This window comes from Mytilus trossulus, chromosome 6 (genome assembly GCF_036588685.1).
Source record: "Mytilus trossulus isolate FHL-02 chromosome 6, PNRI_Mtr1.1.1.hap1, whole genome shotgun sequence".
Taxonomy (NCBI): Eukaryota; Metazoa; Mollusca; class Bivalvia; order Mytilida; family Mytilidae; genus Mytilus; species Mytilus trossulus.
In genome coordinates, this window is record NC_086378.1 from 2,681,897 (window position 1) to 2,697,573 (window position 15,677).

The 15,677-nt window shown below is 31.6% G+C and overlaps 1 protein-coding gene across 1 annotated transcript in view; it reads right to left on the reverse strand.

The window, feature by feature from the left end:
* Positions 1-2,365: 2,365 nt before the first annotated feature.
* The window catches only part of LOC134722268 (RAB11-binding protein RELCH homolog), a 69,089-nt gene continuing 55,777 nt past the window's right edge, over positions 2,366-15,677 (reverse strand). Inside the window, exons 27-29 of the mRNA XM_063585877.1 lie at positions 5,510-5,626; positions 4,566-4,716; positions 2,366-3,553 (exon numbers count right to left, since the gene is read on the reverse strand). Coding sequence (XP_063441947.1) covers positions 3,442-3,553; positions 4,566-4,716; positions 5,510-5,626 — 380 coding nt within the window. The 3' untranslated portion in view covers positions 2,366-3,441. The remainder of the gene's footprint in view (positions 3,554-4,565; positions 4,717-5,509; positions 5,627-15,677) is intronic.

Sequence of the window (15,677 nt, forward strand, 5' to 3'; positions counted from 1 at the left end):
CAAAGTGAGATCTACAAATAAGTCAATTTGACCAAAATTGTCAATTGACCTCTTAAGGAGTTATTGCCCTTTAAAGACTTTTTTTCATGTTGACTTACTTTAAAAAATCTTCTCCTTTGAAACTGCTGTATCAATTTCAGCCAAACTTAGGCTAAATGAGTTTCAGAGTTTCAGAGTATCTAGTATAAATTTTATATTTCATTTCCTTGTATGTCAAGAAACATAGCTCCTATGGCTAAAATAGAACATAGGAGAAAATGATTTTTTTATTTGCTTTTGAAGAGAATAGGACGATTCAAAGAACATTTAAATAAATTGAAAAGCCAAAATAATCATTGATGAGAGATTAAACCAAAAAAATTCAGGTGAGCGATTCAGGCTCTTGAGAGCCTCTTATTAATTTTGATAGTTGACTTCTGTCTTTCTGTTTTGAATTTTCATCAGAGTTCAGTATCTTTGTTATTTTAATTTTTCACCAGATGGCTTCATTGTGTGGGCAAGTTCTCATGAAGATGCACATGTCCTTCAGCCTGGGTTTACCTAAACTTGACCTCACTTGCATGGTTCATGGTTCATTAGTCAATGCTAAGTTTTTATGATTTGGTCTTTTCATCAGATACCCCAAGCATCTGACCTTGACCTCATTTCATGGTTCATTTGTCAATATAAAGTTAATATGGTTTTATTCATTGCTGGTATACTAAAAGCAAAAGGTTATCTATATTGGGTATATGGTATGATTCAAGATGTACACTTCTGTCAGACTGGTTTATTTTGACCATGACCTCCTTTTCATGGATGGATGGTTAAAAGTATTAGTCGAGTGCACAATTCAATGTCCACTGTTGTGTGACATCTTTTATCACATACGTGAAAATTAATAGGCTATAGAAGTTTGCCTAATAAAAAGGGCAGTTATTAAAATGAGATGGCAAGCACACAATACATTTATGAAATATTCAAGGACTATATTAGAATAGTTGTCCAGTTATCAGGATGTTTTGACTTTCTATTTTTTTACTTCTTAGACAGATTTTTTGACTTAGTTATATCTATAAGCTGTTGCTCCATTTTTCAAACTTAATAATTTGTGGTACCTTCACTGATAACCCTTTTGGTTAAGTAAATCTTACAGCTATTTAAAACTGCTAACAAATACTTATAAATCAGAATCTGGCAAAAAAACAGTTTGTCTTATGAACTCTAGTTTTTCCTTATATTCTAACTATTCTCTGTTTTTTTTCTGGAAACGCCTAGTCTTTGAGATTTGATTCAAAACTTTGGTGTCAATACCATTTCTGATACATTATTTGATAAATTAGCTAATTGCTATATAAGAATATTGAAACAAGTTAAGACTCAGACATTGTACCTGCAGCAAGTTTTACCCGTAAATCATTACAAGGGTCAATGAACTCTGCAATTGTTGTCAAGGTCAAATGAAGCCAGAAGCACATGTTCATTGACAAACAAAACAATATCAGTCCATTTATAATGAGATACAGCAAATCAAATCAAATTTCAAGAGATCTATTATAATAAGATTTTTGTAAACCATGCTGTTGTATTTTCTTGTTTGATTTGATTTTCTTTTTACTATTTGTCATTTTGGGAACTTTTATCATGTTTTATATATTTTGCTAAACAGAATGAGTTTTTCTCATTGGCGAAGGTGTCTTATTAACAATTATTCCACATCTGAATTGTTGTATTGAAACTCAATGTCCTCATGGAAACCTTTTATATAGCAATGTGGTTGGGATTTGCTCATTGTTAAAGGTTGTAAGATAACCTGAAGTTGATAGACCTAAGCTGTGTGGAATCTGATGGATATATACCACATCTTTTTACTTTGATATTGAATGTCCCTGACCTATGGGAATGCTATCAAGAACACAGGTTTGCTTTTACTGTCCATAACCTTCGGTAATGTTACATAAGGACATCAAGGGAATATTATAAAAGCAAATGAATTTGATCACAGTTTATTGGTTGTACATGTATAGTCAATAAAAGATATGTATAAATCTATAGTATAAATTAACAAAGCCACTAAGTACAAGCTTGGTTCAGTAAACATTGGAATGAATTAGATATAACAATATTGAAAGCAAAATGCATGTTCCTTTAGTAGGGCCATAATGTATGCATAAGAGGAAAAGAAATGAAGCACTTGTTTAGAAAGGCTAATCCCTTCTTACATAAATATTATTTTAAATCTTAACAATCAAAAGGTCATTGCATAGTTGTATGATACATACTAATTGCTATTCTAAGAAAGATGTAAAGTTTCTTTATAAATTTGAATCTCAATGTAAAAATGGAAATACTTGAAAAACAAACTGTTAATACAATTAACATTTATTATTGAGCTTAACCTCTGTAAAAAGTTAAAGCATATGCCAATCTTTAGTGATATTTTATGCCATTGTACAATCGATTCTGTACTTTTCCTTACTGTGACCTAAATAACATAAGCATTGTGATGTATAAAATGCACAAATTCGAAATCATTAGAAATATCCACATTTACTACTGGTAAAATAGCAAAAACACAGTGAAGATGTGAATTACTAATTAGCAGTTGTATGCTAAAAATACCTAATGTTAACTAAACCTGATTCAAAACTAAATGAATACCACTTAATTGCAAAAAATACCGACATATAAAAGTTGACAAATAAAAATAATTATAAATTTTATAATTTTTTAAGGTCACTTTTCACCTTACAACATATCTTAAAATAAAATAGAAATGTTAAAAAACAAAACTGTATTGTCTCCCCTATAAGAGATTTATCAATTATCATTATGCTGGTCCAGTTTGATCAGACCTCTAGAAAATATATGGATTAGCTACACTTAATATTGTTATTTTCTGTATTATGAAGGATAATAACTCTATTACCACAAATGAGAAACAAAAAAAAGTTCAACAGTTGGACCCTAAACAAGATAACTCAATTAAAAAAATTTCACCAATCCTTACTGAATTGAGAGGGAAAAACAAAAAAACAAAATCAATTTGCAAATTACTAAATGCCATTAATGCCTATTTTGGTCATGTATAAAAACTATCTGTCATAAAAAAAATTTGTGAACAACAATTGTCTACTCAAAAAAATAAATATTATTGAACAAAAATAATCAATATTCTTGGATTATCTCCCTTTTCTTGCAATATTTGCAATATCACATTTTATATCAAAAGTAAATATCTTTAACAAAGCATATGGAAAATTGTCTGTTTGTATATTGCTCCTTCTACAGTCTTCTCTTCTGAAAGACATTCAATGATAACAGCTGTCACACAACTGCTGTAGTAAAGACATCTTACAATACCAGATCGTTTAAATTTCACGTTTGGATATCTCAAATCAATGTAGAGTGCATCCAAATGTACCTCTTATATAAATGTTGTGACTTGTGTATTTTGTATTTTCACTTTTTCCTTGTAAATATATTGGATAAGTTTGCCGTGTCTTTTAATCGGCTCATCATACGATATTTCACATCATCAGATCCAGTGTTTGATTGTCCAAAACTTGAACTTCTGAAATAAACAATTTTGGTGGTTAAAAAATTGACCATAGCAAAAGAAAATTTCCTAACAGATAATTCAATATCAGTAAAATGCATTTAAATGCAAAAACACTACAAAAAGTAGGCAATCCTTTAGGTTCAATATGCTAGATACACCAACCCTGCTGGAAATAATGTGGCATACGGGTTTGGCTCATTGTTGAAGGTCATACAGTGACCTATAGTTGAAACTTCTATGACATTGATCTTTGATGGAGAGTTGTCTATAAGTTAATCATATTACATTTTCTTATAGTTTATACACTACTGGCATATTTAATTATATTAGATCACACATGTAGTCAGCAGAAGGAAAAGGTTGCAGTCATGGTACAAATTAAATCTACTCTTGAACATCAGTATTTGCTTATATTCTTAAATGCTGGTACAGACACAGAAAACCAGTCTTTAGGTCTGGGTTTGATACATTTGAACTTAGAGGTTTTCCTTCTCCTGGCAAGCAGGATCTAATGGAAACAAAGAGGCAATTAAAATGTTTAAAGTTAGAAAGTTAGCTTTACTTTCAGGGAGAACAGAATTTACATGATCTTTTTGAAATAAAGTAAAGTAAACAATACAAGCCATCCTAATCATCTGAGAAACTATTCTGACAAAAATGTCTTCCTTTGAACCTATACCACTCTTGCATGCCTTAAATGAAGGTCAAGGTGATACAATTTAAATTTTTGTAAGAACTTCAGGTCAATCAACACTGACTTGCACAGAAAGCAGAACTATCCAGTTTTTGAATAAACCTACATTTTGTTTATCCACTTACAATATATCAGTGCTCAGTGGATGTGGACCTTATCTAACAGTGACTCAAAAAATAGGATATTTCAAATTAATAAGAAGTTAATCTCATCGGCAATCCTATCATATCTCCTTATTTTATAGACATAGTTACAGAATAATCAACATTGAGATGTCTAAGTTTTTTTGTGGGATTAAACACTAAAAGCATAAAGACACCACTATATTACCTGTCAGATCTAGAGAGTTCCATTTTGGTCTCGTAATCTCTGATCATTGATTGGATGACCTCCTCATGTTCTGGTGCTATCTGTACCATGTCGTGTTGTAAACACCGTAACCCTGGTAACATAGTCTCTCGTACCAACTGGTCATTCATTACTTTGTACAGGTTAAGGATAATATAGTTTATAAGAGAAACAATAATAAATTTATTTATATAATAAAATAAGTACAAAACTGAAACAAACGCAAATTTATTTTTTCTTTCTAGAAAAATCTATAATTTTAAAAAAAATTGCCCGAATTCAATTGTATAAATGAGATTTTACTAAAATCATTATTTTCAAAAGATTGACAATTACTTTGAAAAACCTCTTACTCATAAAAAGACATCTCTTATCTGCTTACTTTAAGTAATATTCTATGTCATTTATATAGCAGACAACTGTCACAAAATAGAACACATCTTTTAATTTTTTTTCAGTAAATTCCATATATCAAATCTTTCAGAAGAATAATTTCAAAGGAGAAAAATCAATGTTGGTTACTTTTGCTGAATGTTACGGTCATAAATAACTCTTTTATTTGAAAATCCATCTTATTTCAAAAGACTTTTTTTTTAAAATATGATTGATTGATTTGGTGTTTAAACAGCACTTTAAATCACTGCATTTAGGCTATTTTATTGCGGGCATTTTCATTGGTGGAGGAAGCCAGAGTGCCTGGAGACCTTCAATGGGAAAACTGAAAATCCTAGTCAATTGAGTTTGGAGTCAATTGCACCTGCACGAACTCACAACCTCAGTGTTGACTGGCTAGTGATTACAGTATAGTAACTACTTAGACCACTCGGCCACCCAGGCCCCTTTTTAAATATGCACATATACATCTGTGAAAAAATGATGAATTTTTATTTGAACTTTATTTAACCTGTTGATCTTGTAAAGGATACCACAACATGACATAGAGCTGTAGGCTTCAAATAATTCCAATGCTATTTCTCTTTTCTTCTTTTCCTCTGTCATGTGGTTGTTAGCTGAGGCCATTGCTGCCAATCGTGGTAAAATAACTGGAAAAATATAAATAATAAGATAATTACTTCATAGGATTTTAAAGCAAGAAAATGAAAAACTGGTCAAGAAAGAACTTTAAAATTAGTATTTGCTGCATCTTCTTCACCTTCGCTAGCCAAGGCTTACAATCCAGGGTTAAAGGCTAGCGAAGGTGCTTCTTCTTACATGTAAGATTTAGAATTACAGAGTTAAGACTATTGAGCTTCCAGTCAGGGTGTCTGTGTAAGTCAGAGTCCAAGATATGTTCTACAGTTGTAATTTACCCTGTAAGCTAAGCATGGTAAAATTTGACCAAAATTGATCCAAAATATACATGAAATACTTTCTACTGGACATAAGAAAATAATAGTCATAAGATATGAAGCGAAACACATAATTTTTTATCCTGCGGGGAAAATCCCCCTTGGAGATTTTCAAAAGTTGGCAGGTCTGATATGTATGTAATATTTGCCACTGGTTTTTAAGCTGAGCCCTCATCCAATCATGTTTGTTATACCATTTTAAATTTATAAATTGTAATTTCCATAAAATACTATCATTGAATAGCTGTGAACATAAATTCATCTTTTGTGAAAGAACATCTAATTATTTTATCTAATCACATGTAATATTCACTAGACCTATCTTTGTTTTTAGGATAATGTTCTAATGGGAAAGATCTGTCATATAAAAAAAAAAATCCGAATTTTCTCAAGTTAAAAGTATAACCAACAAGAATGTGTCCCAAGTACATGGATGCCCCACTCACACTATCATTTTCTATGTTCATTGGACCGTGACATTGGGGTAAAAACTTGAATTTGGCATTAAAATTAGAAAGATCATATCATAAAGAACATGTGTACTGAGTTTCAAGTTGATTGGACTTCAACTTCATCAAAAACTACCTTGACTAAAAATTTTACCCTGAAAAGGGACGAACGAACAAATGAACAGACAGACGGATGAACGAACCGACCAACAGACCAGAAAACATAATGCCCCTCCACTATCGTAGGTGGTGCATACAAATAGGAATGCGGAAAATGTTCCCTGCCCTTTTTTGGTAACATTTTATGCATTTTAGTAGATTCTATATTAATCTGTTGTGTGACACAACCAAAGGCACAAATAAGATAAATCTAAATGAGAAAATGCTTTCAAAACTCAAAATGATCACATGTGGGAAATCTGAATCAGGAAATAGAATTAAAAATGCCATTAAACCAAAGTCATGATGAGCTACGATAAAGTGTTGGGCAGATCCACGTCATAATTCATCACATCAAAACAATTACAATCAAAATCTGTTTCTTTTCACCGATCGTCACTGCAGCCATATTGGGAATTATAAAGAGAATGATCAAATATTCGATGAAATATTGCTACTAAATATAGATAATGTCATTGTCACAATGCACTGGTGGGTAGAAGTTTGTCAGTAAGGAGAAAGTCATGTCATTTAAAAACTGCTATATAATATAAATGTTTTTTTAGATTACCACTAATTTTTTTTTTCTTTCATCAGTAGGTTGGTTTATACTTACATTAGATATAATCATTTCTTGTCTGTCGCTCGACTTGCTGAATTGCTAAATTCCATTTATTGGCTTGGGACAACTCTTTAAATCACCCAAAACATTCAACAATTGAAATAGAGTTCTATAGATCTAGGAAAGTTTAGAGCAAGTCATTTTCAATTAGTTGGACATCAATGGGACCAGAAAGGTGTAAACCAATGGGGTATCGGTTCAAATGGATTTGGTCAGGTAATACAATAATTCAATGTCCATTACATATATGCAAGCTGCATTAGAGGGGCCTCAGTCAAAGAACAGTGTAAGTAGTTATCTACAGTTACACTTAGTCTGTTATAAAACTGAGGCTCTGGTTGTACATCAAAAACCATCTCATGGAAGGTGAATTTGACTCCAATCTTAATTGACTATACTGTATACCAACTTATTTTTACTGATACTTTATTCCATTTTAGGCTTTTACTAGTCTTTAAGCGTCTATTTAATTTTGCTATTTTCCAATTGTGTTATGCAGTTGAATTTACATATCTGTGACAATTAATATTCAAGTTTTTTTTTCTACTCGCAAAAGTCGTGAAAATAAATCGATAATGAAAATTAGTTGGTTTAGTAATTGCAAATTTTTCTGAAGAAGGATGGTGGTTCTCTATGGGCACTTCAGTTTCCATCCCCAATAAAAAATTGGCTGCCATGATATAAAGCCAATAGTGCTGAAAATGATAGTATTAAACACCAACCATCACTCAATCCCGATAATAAGTTGTAAACAATCACAAAAAGTAAACAAAATGGCACCAACACATAAGACTTAACATACAGATATAGACAATAAATTGACCAATTAATGCAAATCAAATCACAATTTGTTCCTGATGATGAATGTTTCGCTAGTCGCTCAGGAACCAATGTTTAGATGTCTAAACAGAAAAACTTCATAAGAAATGGATATGCTCTGTATTGATTCATATTCGTGAAAATAATTTCCCCCAAAGGAATCTTTTCACAGCATATAGACTAACGGAATCAGATCTGACAAGCGATGCTAAGGGAGACAAGTCTCATTTCATCTGTTGTAAATATAACAATTAAAATTTATTGATGAAGGAAACCATAACAACTACACAAATACTTATAGCAACTAGTATGGGATGATCTTACCTATACAGGAAAGGAGTGTAAAATGTAGTACTTTTATTAGCATAGTTTATCCTTTGAATATTCAACAACAAACCACAAATCAAAACAGGCAGACTTAATACGTGACAAGTATGCAAGCAGTTAGAAAAGCACAAAGTTGGAAAAGGAGAGAACATAGACACAACCATAGAACTTGCTAAGTGCCATGACTATGTATAAACATGTAAATTATTCAACAGTTGCAGGTTTGATTAAAGATTAATCTCTAGACTATGCTTTTCACCCATTATCATTAGTCAGTTGCAGAAGATTTTCTGTTTTTAAGGAATGTCACCTCTTGAAAAACAGTGGATTGGTAAAAATATAATGAGACAACTATCCACCAGAGTTCAAATAACCTTGATATATGATGATTATATTCCCCTTTTAATATTCCTGAAAACTAAAACAAATTCCACTACCAATATCTGTTATACCAGTAAAACTTTTGTACTTTTCATTTACCATCCAATTAACAATTTATTTCAGACAATTCTGTGATTATCAATATCATTAACTTTAATATTACAATATATATGCAAATAACTTGTATTACTCTGTGACCTGCAGATTTCAGTTATTTGTCTCCATTGACATATAAAACTATCGGTTTATATAGCAATCATACCTCAGAGTCGGCACATATAATTGAATTATAATACAACAGAAATCCGCACTCTCTTGAGGAAAGTAAACAACGGAAATTGTTCATTTCTGAAAACTTCAAATACTGATAAAAAATCATTTAATTTGTTTTACAGGAATAACAATATTTGAGCATAGATCTTTGATAAAGTTTTTGATTGAATAAAATAAAAACATTATGTAAAGACAAACAGTATGTTAACCCACTGTGGACATTTGAACTGCCTGCATGGCGGCAGTAGATTATTAGAAGTATAAAACAGGTGAAGAGAGTGCAGGTGACCATATATTACCAGAAAAGACCAGTGGCGGATCCAGAAATTTTCATAAGTGGGGGCCCACTGACTGACCTAAGAGGGGGCCCACTCCAGTCACGCTTCAGTGATGCCCTATATATAAGCAACAATTTTTTTTCCCAAAGAGAGGCCCCCCCTTTAATCCCCCTCTGAAGACCTGTAGCAATTGAAAAACTTATTGCATAAACCTGGCTTTAATTATATAACAGGGATGAAAGTTAGCTGCAAGAAATAATTGTCAATTTTCTTTACATTCTAATCAAGTAAACTGTAATTACTTTGTCTTGATTGAAAGTGATGTTCTCCACCTATTGCAGTTCATTAAAAATTCTGATGAAATTGCAATTTGTTTCATAAAACCTGTTCAACTGGTCAGAAATGTTAACCAACTGTAGAAGAAGAATGTGGTTTCCCAGTCATCATAGTGCAAAATGATTTTACAAATCCTCACCAGTGGCAGATTAAGGAAGAGGGGGGGGGGGGGCAGGTTGTTGGAATCCCTCCTTTTTTGGACGATCAATGTATTTGAATGGGGACATATTGCTGGAAACCCCTTTATCCTGGTGTGGGAACCTCCCCCTTCTTTAAAATGTCTGGATCCACTTCTGCTCACAATCAAGTCATTGTACATTCACCCACTAGCATCCTTTGCTATTTGCTGTTATAGCGAACCCTATTGAACCTTTCTATAGATTCACCTGCAAGTTACCTGTCCATTTAAACTTTTGGCAGTTCTATTGTCCCATCTAACAACTACAACAGGTATTGTTCTCTGTATAGTTTATTCACCAGGACCTTTAAATTTCTTCTAAGAAAAATATATCACTCATTGATTAATTTACCTGAGTCAAAAATTTATCTGCTAAATTAGATGGAAATAACATGTGTACTATTTATAAAAAACTGTATATGAGTTTGAATGTATTATATTTTCAATCTGTTGAATGTAAACACTGATTCAAACATTAATAAAAGTTGATTCCTCCAAAAAATTAACATTATTCCTATTTCCAAAAAAAAATTTGTTAAAAAAACCCTAAAAATGTTGATGTTTACATATTAAGGCCTTCTTAAAAGTATTCTATAACTAAACAAAAACTAAAAAATGCAAATTTTCATACAAACAATACTTTTTATTTTAAAAACAAACTGTTTATGATTAAGTTATTATTAATTTTGAACATATTGAAAAAAATATTATAAATGTTTAATAAACACGAAATCACAGGCATTTTTAATTATGTGAAACATGTAATTTCTATCAATTTAGCAGATAAATTTTCTACTGAGGTAGATTAATCAATGAGTGATATATTTCTCTTAGAAGAAATTTAAAGGTCTGAGTGAATAAACTATACAGAGAACAATACCTGTTGTATTTGTTAGATGGGACAATAGAACTGCCAAAAGTTTAAATGGACAGGTAACTTGCAGGTGAATCTATAGAAAGGTTCAATAGGGTTCGCTATAAAAGTATTATTTGTATAGTGAATAGAAAAGCGTGATCACATTATTGGTATCTAATTGTTTGTAGGAAAATGTCGGTCAACAATTCCATCATCTTAATTTCATTGAGTTACTTATATAACTGAACATGTGTCTTGAAATAAATAACTTGATGCAATTTCATACACTCTGAAATAGTTTCAATTTCAACAAAACATCTAACATAAACTTCCTAATGAATTAGATTTAAGGTGCTTGAAACAAAATTCATTAAATTAGATTTAAAGTGGTTGAAATCATATAATCAAACCTCAGAACTGGCATAGAGTGCCAACGAGACAACTCTCCATCCAAATAAATCTGTATTATGTTGACAAAATTTTACCATACAACCCTTGTCTTCATCCCAGTCTATATTGGTTTTTTCAGGACTGTTGTTACTAACACATTCCACTGACAGAAAGTTACCTTGGCTGTTTCTCTTTCAAAACTAGCATGGGTGATAATTAGGAAATGTTCTGTAAATACTGTAATGTCTTAACTAATTCAATGCATGGTGATAATTAGGAAATGTGGTGTAAATACTGTAATGTCTTAACTAATTCAATGCCAATAGGAAATGTGGTGTAAATACTGTAATGTCTTAACTAATTCAATGCCATGTAAATATTGTAATGTCTTAACTAATTCAATGCCATGTAAATATTGTAATGTCTTAACTAATTCAATGCCATGTAAATATTGTAATGTCTTAACTAATTCAATGCCATGTAAATACTGTAATGTCTTAACTAATTCAATGCCATGTAAATATTGTAATGTCTTAACTAATTCAATGCCATGTAAATACTGTAATGTCTTAACTAATTCAATGCCATGTAAATACTGTAATGTCTTAACTAATTCAATGCCATGTAAATACTGTAATGTCTTAACTAATTCAATGCCATGTAAATATTGTAATGTCTTAACTAATTCAATGCCATGTAAATATTGTAATGTCTTAACTAATTCAATGCCATGTAAATATTGTAATGTCTTAACTAATTCAATGCCATGTAAATATTGTAATGTCTTAACTAATTCAATGTTCTGTAAATATTGTAATGTCTTAACTAATTCAATGCCATGTAAATACTGTAATGTCTTAACTAATTCAATGCCATGTAAATATTGTAATGTCTTAACTACTTCAATGCCAATAAGTTAACTACATAGAATACATCAGAGATAATTAAACTGCTGATCTAATCTTCACATAACCATTACAAAACCATGTTTTTTCCAAACTACAAAAGTTTCTACTTGACAGTTCTAAGATGAAATCTTCTGGTTAATGATTACACTGAACTTCTTCTGTCGCTACATGCATTGATTATTAACCTGATACCTGTATTTATAGTAATGATTATAAACTACAGGTAGTAATTCGTTTGTACCAAATCTTTGAAACAGATTTATCTAGTGATCAAACAGATTGTGTGTGGTATAGATGGACAATCTCAGAGTGAATGACACATGCTTCAGGAATACCATCAGGAATAACCTTCAAAACAAAGTTTGTACACCCAAATATACCAATATGTGTCTTGGAGCATTAAAACATAAAGATCACAATAGAAGCAGAAAAAAACCCAGGTCACTGGTTGACCTGTTTTTTTTGTGTGCTTGACAAATAAAAACTGGAAAATGACAATGTTCAAATTAAGGTCATCTTAAATTTATGATATAAATTTTAGAGTAAACAAATGCACACTAAAAATGCAAAGTTCAATTGAGACAATGTTAACTTTGTTATGACTATGTAAATCAGTATTTATATTGAACATATTGAAAATATAATTTTTTTATTGAAAAAACATATCTTATGCAGTTTTGTGAGTTGATACATGTATTGTTATCTACTTCGATTTTTATTTAACTTCCATTAAAAAACAAAACAAGCCAGTGGCAAACCCAAAACTTTTCATAAGGGGGTCCCACTCCAGTTATGCTTCAGTGATTCTTTATATAATCAACCCAAATTCTCAAACAAAAGGGGAGCCCCCTGCACCCACCCAGGCAAGCACCCTTGTAAACTGTTACTTGGCACAGCTTGATAGTTACTCTTAAAACATAATACTTTTCTTAAACAAAGGAATCCAAATCTGTACTTAAAACATAATACTTTTCTTAAACAAAGGAATCCAAATCTGTACTTAAGAATAATAGCTTAATAAAGATAGCTGTAAAATTCATATGAAAATAATAATAAGAGGTTTTATAGACAAAGAATTAGTATGTTTATTACCAATATGTTTCTTTGATACTTGACTACTGTTTGTTACTTAGATGATCAAAAATTATGTTATACTGTTAACCTGACTATTTCTCTTCAACTACTCAATAAACACAAGAACAAAGAGACTAGAACATCCACAAATGTATTTGTAAAGTGCAACTTGAAATGCACAGAATTGGAGTACACCAATAAATACTTAGGGTAATTACCATAAATATGGAAGAACAAATGTTTCATATTGTCTTACCATTACCTAAGCCAGAGGCAGATCTATCTATTATAAAAAGGGGGGGTTCCCAACCAAGATTAAATGGGATGTGGGGGATTTCCAACTATATGTCTCCATTCAAATGCATTGATTGTCCAAAAAAAATTGTAAGGGTTCCGCAGAACACAATGTCTTGCCTACTTTTGCTGAAAAAATTGCAAGCTCAACAAAATGAGGAAACAAGTCAATAAAAGTATTCCTTTTGATACTATCTTTTGATTGTAAGAAGCTTCTGTCCAAGTTTAGTGAAAATCCAGGATAGTTTATGAATCTAATAAATGTTTAAAAACTTTAACTGTAGACTGTATGTAATGTTAACTGAAAAAAAACTAAGTCCATTTATAAGTAAAATACAGATGCACAGGTACAAAATATTAACAAAATTTCCTTCTAAATACTAGCTTATGATCATAAACAAGCTTCTGTCTAAGTTTGGTACAAATTAAAAGAAGCATAAGAAAGTTTTTAATTTTTTTTTAAATTTAACCACAGAGTGAATGCGTTGTTTCCTGGCAGAAAATCTAAGTCCATTTAAAAGTAAAATACCGAAAAAATAAATTATTTTTTTTACAAAATTTACTTCTGTGTATTATCTTTTGATCATAAACAAGCTTCTGTCCCAAGTTTGGTACAAACCCAGGATAGTTTAAGAAAGTTTTTAAAATTTTAAAAACTAGAACCACAGAGTGAATGTAATGTTTCCCCGCAGAAAAACTAAGTCAATTTATAAGTATAATAGGGAAAAAATGGAATTTTATTTTTACAAAATTTACTTCTTGATACTATCTTATGATTATAAACAAGCTTCTGTCCATGTTTGAGAGTAATCCAGTATAGTTTAAGAAAGTTATTAAAATTTCAAAAACTTTAACCACAGAGTGAATATTGGTGGATGCCGCCACCGACAACACCACCGCCGCCGACACCGCAGCCGACAGAATGTATGATCGCTTAGTCTCGCTTTTTCGACAAAAGTCGAAGGCTCAACAAAAAAGGGTGGTTCCAACCCCCGGAACCCTCCTCCTGGATCCGCCACTGTAAGCAGTGGCAGAACCAGAAATTTATAAGTGGGGGCCCACTGACCACCTAAGAGGAGGCCTGCTCCAGTCACACTTCAACTATTCCCTTTATAAGCAACCAAACTCTCCCCCCCCCATCCGATGGTAAGCAACTGGACCCATGGCTGTACAAGATAGGGATTTTCTATCAGAGAACAACACAGACATCACCTCAGGATTTCTAAACCAGACAACAACAACACCTTGAGACAGAAGAATAAAGCATGGAGCACATTCATTGAGTATCACTTATTGACAAGTTCTAGCTTTACAAAAAGCATTGGATACAAACCAAGCCCCCAATGCACCTGTTAACTCAGTATAACTCAACTTTTAATAGTGCACAGAAATCTATACATGAATAAATACTTTCAGGTGATTACTGCCACTAAGGTAGAATTATATTGTCTATTTGTTTCATCCTGGTTCTGATTTTACTGAACTGTAATCAATTTAATCTCCCTATTTTCCTAGTCAATAAATAAAATCTGACCCAAACAAAGCTATAGTGTCATCAGTTAAATTGGAAAGTGATTCTACTGAGGTACTCTTAGAGAGATAATAATCATCTTTTAAATGTTAGTTTTGCATTGAAAGGTTTGAACATATGTAAATTTCTAATAGGTTGAATTTATATCCTGGTTTTGAAACATTAATACTAGATAAATGATACCATAGGGAACTAACAGTCAACCATCAGTATTTAAATGTCCAAAGTCAGCACGGAACCTATTTCTTTTATTAAAATGTACTTCTCAATGTTAGCTAGTTGTACCTTGAAAGTTTTAGCATACTTTTTAAATAGGTTGAATATCCTCATTTGAAGCATTAAAATGATACCCTAGGAAACCAACAGTCAAAGACCTATTGAGTGGTCAAATGTCCAAAGTCAGCACGTTTCCTATTTTTTTCTTTATAATTGTACTTCTTGGCTATATTATAATAACCTGACAGACATATAACCAGAATTGTATAACATTATTAATCAAATTTAATTTGTCAGGTTTAAAGGTTTCTGCCATTCTATTATTATTCCGTGATCTATAGAATATTGTACCATTACAAATGACATTAGGTTCTATAGCATCTCTAGAAAACTTGCTAGGCTTCAAATCATTTGCCCATTACAATCCAGAATTTGTCAACCTAATCTATATGGTATTTACAGCTTCAGAAAAGTGATTGCCCTCGGATCTGTCAGTTTTAGATAGTGATTTTATCAAATTCAAAATAAATACATAGATTTCAATCTGTTCGATCTTCCGAAAGAACAGAGTACCACCGATGAAAATAATTATTCAGATAAAAATAACACAGGGGGAAATGAGATATTGGACAAAATGATCAATCTTTTGTTAAC